At 35.1% G+C, this 18,990-nt stretch overlaps 1 protein-coding gene across 3 annotated transcripts in view; it reads left to right on the top strand.

Moving 5' to 3' along the window:
- The window catches only part of LOC106143566 (uncharacterized), a 99,818-nt gene extending 90,355 nt beyond the window's left edge, over window positions 1–9,463 (top strand). For 2 of the 3 annotated variants that reach the window (XM_060945175.1, XM_060945176.1), the window contains exons 4-8: window positions 4,112–4,190; window positions 4,770–4,938; window positions 7,059–7,228; window positions 7,578–7,755; window positions 9,080–9,463. In XM_060945175.1, coding sequence (XP_060801158.1) covers window positions 4,112–4,190; window positions 4,770–4,938; window positions 7,059–7,228; window positions 7,578–7,755; window positions 9,080–9,404 — 921 coding nt within the window. In that variant the 3' untranslated portion in view covers window positions 9,405–9,463. The remainder of the gene's footprint in view (window positions 1–4,111; window positions 4,191–4,769; window positions 4,939–7,058; window positions 7,229–7,577; window positions 7,756–9,079) is intronic. The other variant, XM_060945177.1, reaches the window with a different exon arrangement.
- Window positions 9,464–18,990: the final 9,527 nt, after the last annotated feature.

Below are 18,990 nucleotides of genomic sequence, written 5' to 3'. Positions count from 1 at the left end.
ACTCCAGTTAGTTTATATATCCGATCACAGTGCCGTGTGGTTCCCGGCACCAATACAAAAAAGAATAGGACCACTCCATCTCTTTCCCATGGATGTCGTAAAAGGCAACTAAGGGATAGGCTTACAAACTTGGGATTCTTTTTTAGGCGATGGGCTAGCAACCTGTCACTATTTGAATCTCAATTCTATCATTAAGCCAAATAGCTGAACGTGGCCATTCAGTCTTTTTAAGACTATTGGCTCTGTCTACCCCGCAAGGGATATAGACGTGACCATATGTATGTATGTATCCGATCTAAATATATAAAAGGGGACACTAACTGACTGATTGACTGACATATTAACGTATTTCCGAAACTGCTGGGTCTAGAGATTGAAATGTGACATGTAGGTTTTTTATGGGGTCCAGGTGGGAACTAGAATTATTCCCGGAATTCCCGCATAAAGGAACATTATCGGAAATTTTATGTTCCGCGGGCGGAGCCGCAGACGTACACTAGTGTTGTATAACTATTAACCCGGTAGGTATCCCGGCAAGGCTGATATAGCCCATGTTTATTTGCAGGGAGATCGGTCAACCGCCTCGTAAATCGGCCACGTATTTTATAGATATTTTGATACATACTATTTCTGATACCGATGCAGTCGCAGTATGTAGCATTCGTGGTACAAACAGGCATTGTGATCGAGTTCAAGAAAACATTGCACGCCATAGTAACAACGGTGTAGTAAGTTTTTAGAATAGAATAGAATAGATTTATTTTCAAAATTGGATACACAGTATCACGTATTGACGTCACATCACTTAAATCTAATTATAACTACTACCGGTTCCAAAGCGCATGTGTAGAAGAAGCGGCGGAACAAACTACACTGCAGCATATATCAAAACGCCGTCTCTCCTTAGCCAGACAAGAGAAATCACACACCAAACAATTTCCTACCTGATCTGGAAAATGTTTACAATAAAAGTCAAGAATTTTCAGTTACCAAGAAATCTAGACCCAACATTCCAAGCGAGGAACTCCTGATGAGCAGAACCAAGATGGTAACACCATGAGACCGCAAAGGCAATAAAAACTAATAGCAGCAGTGTAATTATTTTTATGTATTAACCCAAGCAGTGGAATCTAGTTTAATATACTCAAAGAAATGAACCAAAGCTATAAACTGTCACTGAAATAGGATTTTTCTGCGAACGATTAAAATATCTAATTATAGGCATATTGGTAAAATTAACTCACAACAGTTACCTAGAACATATACTTCTCCCAGTAATTTTAATAATCTACATAGCGTTTGTTTAGAAATATACGATCTAAGTTCTCAGTAACCACTGAATATCAAAATTTTTAACGTTACGTAACGTTATCCAAATCCGAACTAAATCCTGTGAATGAGTTATATCTATTTGGTAAATTTTGGTAACAGTGAAAATGAACGTAGTATAAAAAAACATTGTTCTTTTCATAAAGATGCAACTTGGTACTTGATAACTATAAATAAATATTAATTACAAAGCAATTGAAATGCTTCAAACATCTTCATCAAAGCTATGTTAGACAGTTATTGATCGAGATGGGATTTAATCTTGAAAATTTCTACACGAGTTTCACTGTATATATTCATCATCTCATAGAAGGAGTACATACAGAAATAGTATCGTTATCAGGGAACTAAGAAATAGCAGAATAAAACAACAACGCACCACATGCCTTTTTGTGGATGTCTCACAAGTTGGGAATATAAATAAGACAACCAATAAATTCTATAACATTCCGTAAGTTAAAAGGATTATTCAATCCGAATGATTTTTTCCACGAATCTGTTTGAGGTGAGCTATTTTTAGCAGTATCCACCTCCTTGAAATCTTTAAGCTTAGTTACTCAGATATTATAAATTCCGCTATGTATGTTGACGTTGTTGAGCTATAAAGGTGACGTCAGTATGATTCAAACCCACGGCCTGGATCTAGGTTATGGGCACCATGCCTCATCTACATAAAATGCGAGCTCATTAAAAGTTGCTTAGTGACATGCTATGCCACTGTAGGTTGAGATAAATCGTCTTCTTTACTATTTAAATGATTACTTACTTAATTATATTTACAGAAAAATCTGAATATACGTATTTTTTACTTTTTATATTATTGTATTGCTCCAATGTGTGTTGGCTGTAGAACATGTCGTCTGATAAGTGCACTATTTTAGAGACTTTTTGAATGCTTTGAAGAGTCTTAATTTTTTTTAGTTGTGGACTGCCTGTTTAAGGCCAAACCTCAATTCAAACTAGTAAATCAGTACTGGTTATTGCCTATTATATTATATTATATTAAAAAATTTTTAAAGGACAGAGTAACACAAGAAAACTAAATTTTCTCATATGTATTATTTTTTTTACAACCGAATAAAATTAATGTAACCTATGCTTTATTTTGATCTACTTACGAACACAAACGGCGAGAGGAAACAGTAATATTATTTCTAAACAATAAACAATCATAACTTGCATTTTCTAGGCCATATTTATATAACCATTTCCCTTAAAATTATTGGTTTCCATAAAGCTTATTTGAAACGGTCTATCATTTGTAGCAATTCACTCAACCATAACGCTAAATTGAACATTCGCTTTAATTAATGAAATGTGACCATTAAATTAATTATAAGCCTTTATTATTGACACGAGTAGCACGGATCAAATGAATCTGGGATTAACAATAAAATTTTTATTTTCGAAAAAATGTATCCACTCTTCATTTAATAATGTTATTGTTTATGTCTGATCTGATCCACTCTGAAATATTTTCTATTCCGTTCTGATGTCACCACTGAATTTAGGATTAGATTGGAATGGAAAATAGCGTGCCTTTCAGTCTTCGTGAGACTGTTGGCTCTGCCTACCCCGTAAGGGATAAGGACGTGAATATGTATGTTCTGCCTTCCAAACACTGTGAGGAGGGAAAGATATAGTTTGCATTCAAAGCCAACTTTTCTCAAAGCCTCTCTCTTTCACAAACGATGAAAATATGACACGCCGTTCTCGGAAAACTTAATGAGGCTTATTGTTAAAATACACGGTTATTAAACTCTGCAAATATTGGCTACGTGAGTACAGTCAAATGCATAACAAGTTATATACCTACCTACCTATAATTAGTTGTGAATTAACGCTAACTGCGTTTTATTAAGTGTTGCCCTCTGTACAGAAAACACAATTTCCATTTGCATAATCATTTGATAAACCCATACACTTTAGATGCATGGTCATCGATTATGAACGTTTACCAAGGACTGATAAAAAATATCGGTACAGGTTGCATAATACTAATAAGATTGTGGAAGGAACCCAATTTTTGGTTACATCTTGATAAATACGTATAATTGGCAATTTATTTTTAAAGTCTAGTTGCCTCCTACGACAATGTGATATAGTGTACGAGTATTACTTTTCTGTTTGACAGGAAATGCCTCGAAACATACCAAAGTATTAACTACATCTTTCTCAGAATATATTTGCGATCAAACAATATAATTTAAAACTATGTCAATGTTAACCTACTCATCTGTGTTCATAATGCTTCATCAAATTCGTGGTAAAGATAGACAGAGACGCATCAATCTGAGATCAAACACGCTGCCTTTAATCTTGACGTTCACAAACAATGATAAAGATATACTACTAATATTTTATCTTAAAATTAGTGAAAATAAAACAGTAATTGTGTGATTGATCATGTGTACCGAACTGTTTGACGGTTTTGAAATAAGAAAAGCGAGACGATTTTTGTTTTAAACTATGAAAAACTTATACGACCAGTTACTCTGCTTCACCTTTTTGTTGGTATTATAATATCTTCTTATATATAAAATTCTCGTGTCTCCGTACTCCTCCGAAACGGCTTTACCGATTTTAACCAAATTTTGCATGCATATTCAGTAGGTCCGTATTCAGTAGGTAGGGTTGTCCACCCTTAACATTTTTTTTTAGCTAGGTATTACTTTATATGGCAAAACAACGTTTGCCGGGACAGCTAGTTATTTTATAATCAACCAATAATATTTTCAATAAGTTTTTTAATAAGTGATATAAATCTTGTTAATTGTTTCAGGATCGAGACAGCAACCTGTCAGTGCCGGCGCGGTGGGAAGACAGGAATCTACGCGCCTACCTCAACCGCCCAGACGTGGGTCAGTATCTTGTTTGTTAGCAGAATCTGTAATTTTGTTTATTTTATTTTTAATATCTAATGATATCTGGAATTTTGAAAATTATAAAATCTATTTTCTTATTACGATTGTGCCGTGTGGTTACCGGCACCAATACAAAAAAAGAATAGGACCACTCCATCTCTTACCCATGGATGTCGTAAAAGGCGACTAAGGGATAGGCTTATAAACTAGGGATTCTTTTTTAGGCGATGGGTTAGCAACCTGTCACTATTTGAATCTCAATTCTATCATTAAGCCAAATAGCTGAACGTGACCATTCAGTCTTTTCAAGACTGTTGGCTCTGTCTACCCCGCAAGGGATAAAGACGTGACCATATGTATGTATGTATGTGTATATGTTATTATGATTATATATTATTAGATTGATGACACTGCTAGGCAGACGAGTCACTGTCCATAAAATCAACGTCACCATCAACCTCTATTAGGTTTTTTCTTTCTTCTACCTTATAGAGATTTTCTTTAATTTACCGTTGTATTAATAAGCCTAGTAAATTACTCGTTTAAATTTACCTTATTTCTCAATATAACTTCCAGCCAATGCCAGCCGTTGGATTGGCGGCATTTACGACTTCAGCACGAAGGCGTGGAAGTGGGGGGGAGAGCTGCGGCAGATGCACTACCAGTCCTTCTCCAAGATGAAGAAGCTCAGCCCCGAGCAGCTCAAGTGGCATTGCATTGCCATGCTGCCGGACATATTGTACAGGTAAAACATCATTTTTGCATAATTTGTTATAGATAAAAATGAGATAGTAAAGGAAACAGGAAGATCCTATTACAGTGGTTACCGAATTCGTTTCTCTAACCTTAAACTTATTTGCATGCGTCGAAAACTGGGGACCGCGAGCTTTATATTTTTTTCTCTGCTACTCATATGTGCGTCTCTGATTTAGACAAATATAGAAATTGTCTTGTATCACCACAGTCAACCGATTCGACTTCAATTCGACTGAAGATTATAGCAGACTAGCTATCTTAAAATTATTGCAAAATGGAGCAATCTGCTTTCAAACTATCTCAAAACTTTCCAACATAACAATATCTTTGTACTTAGCTGTCCCAACTTCGGGGTAAACTATGACAATCAAAGCAAGTGGTCCGGGTCCAAACGGGCACGTGCCTTGTGATGGGGCGTATGGGACGGGAACGTAATGGTCTACTTCCATTATGGCAACCCCAAAATGTGGAATTCAATCTTCCATAAAATATACACTGTGGTTCAATTTGTAAGCGATTATAAGCAAAGAATACAATAATAAGACAATTGAAAGACTGTATAATAGTTTTAAGAGAAATTCGGAATTTGTCTAAGTTTCTCCTACACCAATTTTCCGTAATTTTATCATGCTATGGATTTGTCCAAGTGAACTACAATTATGCAGTAGTAGTACTACATTTTCTAACAAACTGAAAAATTTCGATAAATGGAAATTGAAATACTTATAAAGAAACAATGGAACAGATAGTTCTACCGTAATCTTCACCAAATAATTTAATTGAATTCATTCAAATAGAATTACCACCTTATGAAAATACAAAAATACATTTTATTTCATCGAGTACTTAATATAAAAAGCCTAAAAGTTAAAATCGCTATATCCCCTAAATAAGGTCGTACGAAATCGCTTATTGTCCGAAACGATTACACTAAACAAATATTGATAATGCGAATTTGGTATGTATTATTATGTTCTGCGGTCTAACTACGGGAACTTCCTACTTATACATAACAGTTTCATGGAATTAGAATTCTCCAATTTATATTGTTTATTTTGAGCTTAATTTTAGAATCATTTCGAATGTGCTTCGAAAGAGTATCGTTCTTATGTGAGCGTATGTGCTTCTAGAACGTTCTTCACATCTTTACAAGATACATTCAAAAGCATTTTTACTCCTTTAAAATAGTAATTGGCTTATAACAAACGTAATTTATTGCTATTACATCTTCATCTATTTGTCTTCTTCCGCTATTTCGAATAGTTTCTCTTTCTCATGTTTCCTTGTTCCCGGTTAATTTCTTAGTTGTAATATAGGCCTTCCAACAACTTTATTCTCTTTAGACTATTAGATGTTTGTTCTAACTATGACCTCGCAAAACAGGATACAGCGTTGAAACTCAGGAAACCGCCACTATATTTACATAACAATAAACTGAGATAAGCCTAAAGATCTCGTTTTAATATCAGGTCCACATTCCGCGGCAGAATGTTATCCAATATTTATGGTTTCATAGAAAACCTACGATGATATCATCCACTTCTGGCCACGAGACTAGGCTATTGTTTAATCATCATTTATGGCGCCCGCCATCTTTTCTAGCCCACTACAATACGCGGTAATATGATCTCGTATAAACAATGACACATAATTGAGCAATAAAGAATATTTATTTGTTTCTTTATATATTAACATAAAACCATTTCTATAGATAAAAGTTAACCTAGTATCTTGCTTGATACTCAAATCAATGATAGGTCAAGTGTAAGTTAAAATACCGGCTTCTTCAATACGATCGAAGACCGGTTATAATTTTTATGCAGCACTACAGCGATTTTATTACCGATCTCAATTTCCATGTCTACATGGTCTACCTTGAAATTTAAGAGATTGAAGACTACAATAAGCATGTAAGAAGGTGCAACTGGGAATACCTTAAGATGAGAGGGATAACATAGTAAAGATTTACTAACTTAAATTTAACACTACTTGAATGCGTTACTTGTTTACTATTATTTTGTATTAGATTAAGGCTCATTGTAAGTGAATTTAATTCTTTGTGAGTCAAATAAAGATCTTTAAACCTAAGATGACCATTCTATTTTCCAGATGGGCACCGCGCAGCTGCTTCGAGCACCACCGCTACATCTGCCAGACGAAGCTGCGCAAGGTCGCCAAGAAGGAGGTGAAGGAGCTGCGCAAGCGCTGGCAGCGGATGGGCAAACTCAACGAGATCACCGCGCCGAGTGTCAGCCGGGAAGACAACAATATCAACGATGGTGAGTGGTTTCTTTATCACCTGCCTTACTTTATTGATAGTCTAGTGCAGACCTCTATTAGACCAACTATGCAATGAATGAAGGATCGGTGGTAGTGCTGTCAGTAATCGAAAATACCAACCAGCTCATGAATTTTGGTGGATACTTACATGAGAACCTTGAGGAAAACCTTATAAAAAACTGGTAACTGTAAACTGTAAAAAAAGGTAGCTTAAGTAATTAATGGTCGTTTTTTCAATATCAGTATCATTTTAGATATCAATTGATTCACATGTTATAGTCCTCTACTCCTAACGTAAAACTTTTATACAACATCACTTAAACATTCTTAAAATGCGCTCGCTTCCATTAGACTCATTCAAGAACCCGAAGTCTTTCGACCTGCGTCCGAGTCCCCTGAAGCTGCGCCCGCGCAGCAACCGGACGCGGACGTACCGCACCCACCCGCACGGGCTGCGCCCCAACGAGCTGAGGAAGAGGTCCCGCTCGCCCAACATACACCGCCGGCTCACTAGACCTTTCCCAGGGTATGTTCCTTTCAACTAGAGTGTATAGACTATATTATATGTATAGGTCTATATATATAATATATCAAGTGCCGTATGGTTCCCGGCACCAATACAAAAAAGAATAGAACAACTCCATCTCTTTCTCATGGATGTCGTAAAAGGCGCGACTAAGGGATAGGCTTACAAACTTGGGATTCTTTTTAAGAGGATGGGCTAGCAACCTGTCACTATTTGAATCTCAATTCTATCATTAAGCCAAATAGCTAAACGTGGCCATTCAGTCTTTTCAAGACTGTTGGCTCTGTCTACCCCACAAGGGATTTTTAAGTTACATCCATCTTACATACTTAACACATCGATGATCTCGACAAACATGGCTTTCCCATAAAATCTTGAAACCGCATTGGAATATGATGAAAATACTGATAGGTATATATAACTATATCTGTATTAATCCATTCCTTCGGCTCAGCAAGTCTCGGTCGTACAACAAAAACTCACAATAAAATTTTGGGGGCCACCGCGCTCCGAATTACGTCACTGCCTGCTTAAAATTACCCATAAAACATGTTCAACGAACTCCACTATCAGTATAATTGGCTATTACCATCAAACATTGTAATTTACTTACAAATTCTAGAATACTAAATATTATTCTTAAATAATATACTTATATGTTCCAATATGGCATATACTTTTCCGACAATTGTCGAAAAAGCTGATTGAGGTATCTCGTGACTGGAGGGCTGGAAATTATCTGGCTCAGAGAATCAGCATTGCCATTCAAATTGCCAATGCTGCCAGCCTTCTGGGCACACTCCCGCATGTTGATGCTATGCAGGGACTGTACAATTTATAAATTAAATTTTAGTTTGTAGTCATCTTTTTTCTTTATTTTTATAAGTAGTTTTAGTTTTAAATTAATTAGTTTGTAAGTATCTTTTTTCTTTCTAAAAAAATTAAAGCTAAAACTACTTATAAAAATAAGTAGTTTTAGCTTTAGTTTTAATTTGATTTAATTATACTTACTTATATATTCATTTGATACATACATACATACATATAATCACGTCTATATCCCTTGCGGGGTAGACAGAGCCAACAGTCTTGCAAAGACTGACAGGCCACGTTCAGCTATTTGGCTTTAAGATAGAATTGAGATTCAAATTGTGACAGGTTGATAGCCCATCGCCTAAAAAGAATCCCAAGTTTGTAAGCCTATCCCTTAGTCGCCTTTTACGACATCCATGGGAAAGAGATGGAGTGGTCCTATTCTTTTTTGTATTGGTGCCGGGAAAACCACACGGCACTTTTATTTTTATTTTTTAATAATTATTTGCAGTTACCAATGGAAACGCCGAGACCCGCAAGGCTCGTACGAATACAACAAGAAACTGTTGCTCTCCGGCCGAACTGGACTCACGCAACAGCAGATCAAATCGCACTTGACCAGGCTGGCCCACCTCCGCGACGTGCAGATCGCCAAGCAACGGAGATTTAAGGACAACGATTGGCTGGTCAATGAACCCCAACAGAAATTGGCTCAAACCCACGCCAGGACGTATACCATGGATAATAACATCAGCGCTTTGCATCCGAAGACCATAGTTGAGGAGTTCGATATGTTCCCGGCGCCTGAGGCGGTGCCGCGTCAGTCTGAACGATAAAGAGTTTTACTAAATGGCAGAACTAACAAAGTTATAGTGGAAAATGTTTGATTAAAAAATTTTTGTATGTTCTACGATTGATTTCGCAAGCAAATATAGGTACTTGTTATCTTTTCATGTACCTAGAAACGGTTAAACGATCAGTCTTATAATGTATTTTAGGGTTTCTTCTTCGCTGTAGAAATCCTAGATCCGCCTCTTCTAAAACAACGTTAGTTCTGTGAGCATTCGGAATTTTGTCAACTATCATAAATTAGATAAGCACACATCAGCATTGGTTTAATTAAGTATAGATGTTACCCACCTTAGATGTGTGAGCGTTTTTACTTGTCCGAATATGTACCTAATTCTTCTTCGTAAAAAATTGCTAGAATAATAACCTTCATGAATATGTATCACATATATTTTTTAAGTGTTCTAGTTTCTCACTAATGTAATCCAACCAATCAAAATTTTTAATATTGTATCTGAGAGGCCCAGTGACTAATAGTTACCAATTTTTGGCTTGTAATCATGTAGGTACATAACTTAACTTCTTTTGCCTAATAAAAGATCCTACCACACTGTCAAATTAAATCGCGACATGTCGGTCTTTCGCACGATTTTCATACAAAATCAGTTAATCGCTTAACAGTCATAGTGTCGTTCAAAGCTGTTTATTACACCGATTAAGATTTTCTTAATGTTATGCGTCATAAAAGTAATATAAATTACTATTGCTTGACTCTCCAAATGTATGTGGAAGCAAGATACTATGATTTAATTAATAAAGTCTATTTAACATATTTAACAACAAAAATATTTCTCTTGTGTTCCACAATATAGATGATGTTATTATGAATTTAAAAATAATGTATTTATAAAAACTAGTCAGTAAGCTTACAAATGGTATTTAAAGAGTGCACGGATATGTTTACTGTTGCAGTATTTTATTTACCTTATTTTTATAGGCGGTTACAATGTGAGCGAAGTGCATTTTGTTGTTTTTTTTTTATAGTTTAAACACATTGCATCCGGTAATTTAGTTTTGCGCCTGTTGATTTACAAAGGAACAATTTCAACTCATATTAACAGTTTAGGCTAAAAATATTTCGCAGTACACCCTCACGAGTTCAGGGAACATGAATATAACAGAAATTTTAAATCTTCACTGTTAAACCTCTGAAACAAACACGCAAATCAATAATATCTTGCTGGTGTACAAGTAAGTCGTCACCGTGGCATTTTGCAAAACACTAAAATTATGACTACTTATTTGATCTTAAGAAATGTTCAATACACTTCTTACGTACTTACTGTATTGTAATACATATATTATCATAGTCGTGCGTGTAACTGATATTTCTTACTGTTCTTCTAACCAATGATTATGTTTTCACTAGTAAATCAACAATTTGCGCAGAACTAAAATACCACACATCTACCACTTATTGTAAGATTCACAATTAATTTAATAACATTAATATATTCATATCTGATAAATTATAACAATAATGTCGTACTCAACTATTGGCATTTGTAAAATATTCAGGTTTATTTCGATTATATTTTATCTGTAATTTTAATTAGTGTTTTAAAGTTTCTAACTGCCAATATAAGTAGTCCTCGCATTTAACGACAAATTCATATAGGTTTAGGTCGTGTAATATAATTCCTCTAGATATGTTTAATGGCTGTTGAACAAGTTATTTTAATTATATTTTTGTAACTGCAAATCTCTCATCATGGTAACATTGTAAAGTTGAGTAGGTACTAAGTTATTCACACTTATTTTCTCCCTTTTAACTCTGGGAATTCTCCTTCTACAAATCAGCGTGTCTATGGATTTTTTTTACATATAATAATAGCCTTTATGGCATATACTTTATGTGCGAAAATCATATACGCGGGTTGTTTTGTATGCTTACTGAAATTTTCTAGGATAATAAGTTTACTTTCACAATTGATATGTCAATAAAAAAATCTGTCACTCCTACTGCGTAGTGTATGGAATTATGTAATTTAATTAATACGAACACTAACTAAATACTTACCTAACTTATTTGATCTTTTTATTAAGTTAATGTCATCGCAGTCACTCGACCATTTGACAAAGAAGTATCTGAAAATTAAGGGTTAAATAGAATTGAAATGAAAATAAATGTTATTGAATTTTGTAACGATTGTCTGCTGATAGAAATGCACTAAAGTTACATGTTTGAAAACAAGATTTGGCAAAATTAATTCAACCATTCGGATGTATGGAATACCTATAATTGCAATAAATTATATCAGGAAAATAGTCTATGGTCGTGGGATTCAATGCAACAATTCCATTAATTAATGTGTCTATGATAAGCACGTTACGTACAGTGTAGAGCATAGAAATGTGTCGCTGTTAGTGTTGGGTGTCATTTCTGATTAGAGGACAGATATTTATGTTACTCATTGTACTTGGAATAAACATTTCCTCTGTAATAATATTTTAATAAACATAATTTAAATATTTAAGCTAGTCTTCTTTAGATATCAATCTTTCTTTACCTCAATAATGATATTCTACATAACTTAAAAGTCAAACCGACCAATCACACCAACTTCTATTTCCAATCGGATATGGCGTCATGCTAATTTTACACACAAAAAACTTTTGAGTAATGTAGAACTTACTCCGTGTTGTATTTGAAAAAAATTAAATCTTTATGTCTTAGATTTGTATTTTAAAATATCACATAGTATCGTAATAGCACTTGCTCTATCATGTATGTTATAATATTTGGAATAACATATGTGTAACTTGTATGTGAAAACTGCTCTGATCAAGCGAATAAAGAAAGTTCTAAGCATAAAATTGTTGTATTTTGTTATAAAGCTTCTAAATCTCTCATTATAATATTTTTTCTGTCTAACCCTTGGTTTTGTTTGTAATACCCACCAGTTCAAATGGCAAAAGCATTAATGCATCAAGCATACTGCCACTGCGCAACAAAGGCTGCTAATAAATATATGTACCTAGTACCGAGTGGTTCCCAGCACTTTAAGATCACTTTGTCTCTGTCCTATGCATGTCGTAAGGGATAGGCTAATAATCTTGGGATTCTCTTTTAGGTGATGGGCTACCAATCTGTTACTTTTTAAATCTCAATTCCATCATCGAGCCCTACAGCAGAACGTGGTCTTTCAGTCGTTGCGAGATTTTTGGCTCTGTCTACCACGTAAGGGATGAAGAAGTGATTATATGTATGTATGCAAATATACCTAAAAATCGCCATAAAAGCCAGTCTTATTTTAAAAATATACCTTTATAAGTTTTAGTTCAAGATCCTTGTCTTTGCCTATAACAATTTTAAACTTTTGTCGCCATCTAACGGGGAGTAGCAAAAACTTTACAGCAGCGTTTTAGGTTTTTATAAAAATTCGCAAAGTTTTTATGAAAACATTTCGTTACGATCTTAAACCATTTGTTCAGTACTGTACATACACACAAACATATTATCACGTATATATCCCTTGCAGAGTAGACAGAGCCAACAGTCTTGAAGACTGATAATATAGATACGACATCCATGGGAAAGAAATGAAGTGGTCCTATTTCTTTGCAGTACTTATACCTAGAGAAAAGGGTTTTAGGTACTTAGGTACCTAGGTAATTTCAATGCTTAATACAATTACACAGTAGAATTCTTAATACTAATTACCTATTAATATCAGCAACATAGTACCAGTCACATTTTGAGTAGGTAATTTATTTATCTCACATTTCAACTAAAATCCTAACAATACACAAAGGGTTTAACACGTGATGGTCACGTGTTTGTCATTACTTAATTAAGCTCTTAAGCATAAAAGAATAGATTGTTAAGCCATGTGGTTCCCGGTACAAATATAAAAAGAATAGGATCACTCCATTTCTTTCCCGTGGATGTCGTTAAAGGCGAGTAAGTGATTGTAAACTTGGGATTCTTCATTAAGGCGATGGGCGAGAAATCTGTCACTATTTGAATCTCAATTCTATCATTAAGCCAAACAGCTGAACGAGCCTTTCAGTTTTTCAAGACAGTTGGCTTTTTCTATCTCGAAAGGGATATAAATGTCTATAATGACTATATGTATGTTAAGCCCTACAAGCCTAATAGAATAGTTGCTTTTTTGTAAGATCGATAAGTCGAGAAATTCTTACGACATTGTTTCAAAATTTAATAATTCCATACTCTTATGTTGGGCCATATACCAGAATCAGCGAAGGATCAATGCCCCTATGACCGAATCGGCGGTATTTCCACGAGATGTTCCGATACGGTTGCCATGGTGACGGAACACAAACATTCCATGACAACACCATTTTTTAAACGAAACCAACAGCCCATTTTACACTGTACCTCTTTGTGTTAAAGAACAATTTGAATTGACAATTGAAAAGATATTTTTAGTTAAAGGGAATTACTGTAATATAATCTCATGTTGATTTAAAAATAATTGGGATTATAAATGGGCAAAAAAAAAGTGATGTATTACAATTTTTATCAACAGCCTTCCTTATATTTAATAATTTTCCATTAACAATAAAATTATACTTTAAGGCGATGGACTTGCAAACTGTCTGTCAGTAGGCATGCACATACATACATATAGTCACGTCTAAATTTCTTGCGAGGTAGACAGAGCCAACAATCTTGAAAAGGCTGAAATGCCAGGTTTAGCTGTATTCAATTCCACCAGAGACATTCAGTTGATCTGCCTACGAGTATTTACGGGATTATTGACTCTGACTGCCCCGTCAAGGCGTCATATATGTATTGGCAAATTCAATGCAAGCGTTTGTATTCTGCTATTTTATACGCGTCCCATTTACTAAACGATCAATCAGATTAGCCCACAAACTACGTCTATTACCAGCCGTAACTTGGAAAAGTAAACACATTACGTTTATAGGATGACTACGTGACCTACATTGTTAAAATCTACTGTTATCATTGACCAAACCTAACATATTTTTTTAATGGTACTTATTTTATGAACTGCTTGACCAATCTTTGAAATTTAATACAGACTTTGACGTCCAAATTAAAAAATACTAAGTACTAACGTAAGACATACCCACTTTTGGATCAAGATAATGGCGATAGACGGACTCAGGGTCCTCTTAAGCGAAGCCCAACTGTAACTAATGAATAAACGATGATGAATTTACTTAATATCTACTACTTTCTTCTCAGTCTTTCTCTTTTTCCCGAGCGGGAAGGAAATTGTAATTAAATGTCGCTTACACCTGACATAAAACGTCGAGTAAGAAGCAACTATATGTTATTCAGCGCTTGCCCAAAGATGTCATAGTTAGTCACCTTTTAGTTAGTCAACTAGTGAGCCACCCCGACTTCACCCGGGTAGCCTTTATAGATATGAACCTCCCTCTGAAACAAAATCCGTCCACAAATGTCCGAGATTCGCGCATACATACAGACAGAAAAAATAGGGGAGTTTATGTAGAGATGCTAACGTTTGCTTGTCTATCTACCCTTATGGTAGCCTGACCTACATTGTTACCTGACGTATTGATGGGAACGTGACCCCGTTTAGATTATTTATAGCCTTCTTTTCTTCTAATCATACTCCATAAATGCTATGATACATTTACACGCGAAAGATTTCTATGTTTGTTTATTATTTTTATTTCAAGAACGAGGCAGTGTATTGCATGCTGAAATTTATGGAGGGAAGAGTTGGAGTTGGAGTTCTTGTTCTAAACGATGGGCTAGCAATCTGCCACTATCTGAATCTCAATTCCATCAGTAAGCTTTGCAGCTGAACGAGAACTTTCAGTATTTTAGAGACCGTTGGCTTTGTTTTCCCCCTAAGGAATAAAGACGATCAGTCTTACTGAGTTAGTCACAAACGCGTCATAGAGAAATGACTTACTAAACGTAGGTCATAGATTAGCTTTAACATGACGTCGCTCTAACTAGGGTTCCCATGCGTCCTGATAAAGCCGGCTTTTTGATTCAATAGTCTAAGAACTGAAGACGATGTAGACCAAACAAAGTGGAAAGAAAAGCGTCAGAAACCGGACTAGGGCCCCGAAGCGTAATAGCATAACTGGGAACACGCAATGATGACTCCCTCTCTCTTTCATGTAAGCGTGTTCTTATATATAAAATTCTCGTGTCACAATGTCCGTTCCCGTACTCCTCCAAAACGGCATGACCGATTCTCATTAAATTTTGTGAGCATATTGAGTAGGTCTGAGAATCGGCCAGCATCTATTTTTCATACCCCTTAGTGATAAGTGTTGTCCACCGTTAATATTTTTTTTAACTAGAAATTACTTAAATTTTATTTATATGTCAAAACAACGTTTGCCTCGACAGCTAGTTTGTTTATAATATAGTATGTACCTACGTTTACGGCATTCGGCTTTTGTAAGGCTTTTCACATTACCAATTGAGACTTAAGTCGAAAGTGTAGTCAACCCCCTAAGTTGTAATTGTAATTGAAAGTTTACAATACACAAGTCTGTCCAGCTATTTGTCATGGCGAACTGGTTATTCTAGTAAACCTAACTGTTACTCCACACGCGAGATACGTATCGGGCGAAAAAAATAATCATACGATTGTATCTCAATTTTCTTTGTTATTTATGATGCTTTCTGATAAAAAAATATCACATTCTCATATGAAACTTGCATGCGTAATAAATAATTTTTTTTGCTTAATACCCAAACGTAAAAGTGTTAGAGCCTTTTTTATTTCTGTCAATTTATCTTCGTTTATATAACACATCATTCCATCATCAGGCTGCTTCTTGTCTTGATACATATCGTATTCTTTATTTTTTTCCGTAACTATAATTTGAGTAACTTGTAATCTGAAAAATAATAACTGAACTTAAGTGAAGGGCATTTATAAGGTGTATTTATTCACTTCAAAATTACCAGTTTATGTATGATAAAATAATAGCTACCTCAAAGTTAAAATGAAGAGGCTTAAAATAAGTAAGTTTTCACTTAAAATTTCTTAAGCCACATGCTACGAACAGTTCATTGGCTCTTGGCGGACCACGCAAGTTCCCAATTAAATATGCATAGAGGTTACTTCGTTATCGGAGGCAAGCACCTTGCGAGACGTTCCGTTTTACACAAATACAGAGTGTGCTATTCTCTTTCATATTGATCTCGTAAAAGGTGACAAAGGGAAAAGGCACATCTATCGAGCACAGCTTTTATATGATCCAATATGAGTTAGGTTCACCTACAAAGGTTAAATGGGAGTCGCTTCTTGTAAAACCCTGACTTACCCGATGCACGATCATGGTCAAAAGGCGCATCCTGGACTCTCAAACACGGCTTGACATCTAAAAATATTACATTATCTCTATACAAAAGTTTAAAAGCTGATTTTTCTTGTGTTTCTTTCTTTCATCTGAAAGGGCCATGTTCCTTTCGGTTTCAATCCTGTGTGGATTGATATATTACATCATTTACATACATATTATAGGAATAATTATTAGGATTCATTTGGCTACATCCTGTATATGTATATTCTGAAGTTTCACCACAAATAAATTCGAGCATTTACCTCGACCTGTAGCAATGAACTTAGGAAATCGCAGGTTTCTGAACTAACAACTAGATTTGGAAAACTTGTGGAATTTTATGCCTATTCATTATAGCCATATTCACACGTATACATACATAAACCACTCCTATTTCCCGGAGGGGTAGGCAGAGACTACATCTTTCCACTCGCCACGACCCCTGCATACTTCTTTCGCTTCATCCACATTCATAACTCTATCCATGCAAGGTCGTCGGTTGCGGGTACTCTTGACCAGGACTTTAGCCAGTACGTCTATATTCAGAACAATTAATCATTATGTTATTTTATCTAAACTATTTAACTGATTATACTTTATTGAAAGGAGGTTATATTATACGATATTTCCTACAAGAGATCTACTTGTTTTTATAAATGAATGTATTGAATATTGCTACAGATAAAATCGAAATTAAACTCTTTCAGATTTTTTTTAATAGAGTATTGCCGTTGCCTGCCTGCACTGTTAAGAGTATATTACACATTTAAAAGTTAAACGAGTACCTATGAAACCCAAACAATATCCTATTTCCGGTAAAAGTATCGATTGATGAATTTTTACCTACTAGACGGCTCCTTTTATTCTCGAAGCCTTGAAGGCTTTGTTGAATAGAGTGTGTAATTTTAGGAAAGTTTTTACAATGCATGGACTCTTGCCTTAAATAAAAATAATTAAAAGTAACCAACAAGCTCAAAAAAGTACAAAATATTACATACAGATTACGAGTCTTTATGCCCTAAGGGAGAGCACAATATTCACGAGGCTGAAAGGCCATCAGTAGGATAGCCATGACTCATGACTGGTAATTTTTTCCCTGCAAAGCTTATGGAGGTAAGACGGGAGTCGCTTCGTATAAAAAACTGACTTACCAAATCAAAGATCATACTGAAAATGCGCAACTCAGGCTCCGCTCCAGAGAGGTGATAATGTTATCAGAATTAATGCCAAGAGGAAAAAGACCGAGAACCAAATTTCCCCTTTCTAAAGCCCTGTATTTTTGTATGTTTATAACGAATAAACTCAAAAACTATTGGACTGATTTTAACGAAATTCGGTACGTCAAACATAGAATCAATCTAAGTTTGACATAGGCTACTTTTTTTCTGGAATTTCCTACTGGAAGTGAAGTCCCTCGAAATATAATAAATATTTGCAATCATTTCGTGGTCTTTAAGTCTTTTCAAGACCGTTGCTCATGTCTACCCCGCAAGGGATATAGACGTGATTATATGTATGTATATGTATATATGTATTTGCAATCTCGCCCTTGAAAGCATCACGTGTCGCAAGCAACAAGGTAAATAGAAGTTCTCGATCAACGATCATCGACAAGCCTTGACCGCATCGATTTGAGATTAAGCTTCATTAGTGCACTTGAACGCCTCTACTGTTTTATAAATACACTTGCATGACCTATAATCACTTTTATGTGTAGCCAAGAAGTTGTGTGAAACATATAAGTTTGCTGTATATAAGAAATCAAATCAAATATATTTATTGTGCAACACAGGTTAAAGGCTGTTACATATTTGTGATCATCGCTGTGAGCTGTCCTAATGGACGTACAATATCAATGACAAAACAAACAAGCAATTAAATTAATGTGTAAGAATAAAATAATAATTACAGAAGCCCTATGTGTTGTCAATTAAAAATAATTATATAATTCCTGAGTCATGCATAATAATAATTAAATTATAATAATATCATTAGCTTGTTTTGTTTGATGTCAGTCTGGAAGCGAAAAAATAAACTCATAAACTTGGGATTCTTCTTTTAGTCTTTAGGCTAGCAACCTGTTACTGAGGCTCAATGCCATCCAGTTTAACGTGGTTCTTTTATTCGTTACGAGGTGATATGAGAGTGGGTAAAAAAGTTTAACGTGTTCCGGATTACTCAGCCGGCATTGTTTGTAAATTTACATGATAAAATAATTCTTAGAGGAGAGGCCTTATAATAAACTGAAATAAAAAACATCTAAAAAACGGTAAAAGACACGAGAATGCCAATCACTAC

This window comes from Amyelois transitella, chromosome 7 (genome assembly GCF_032362555.1).
Source record: "Amyelois transitella isolate CPQ chromosome 7, ilAmyTran1.1, whole genome shotgun sequence".
NCBI lineage: Eukaryota > Metazoa > Arthropoda > Insecta > Lepidoptera > Pyralidae > Amyelois > Amyelois transitella.
The sequence above is the reverse complement of the archived record's forward strand: the minus strand, read 5'-3'. Positions and strand labels throughout refer to the sequence as shown.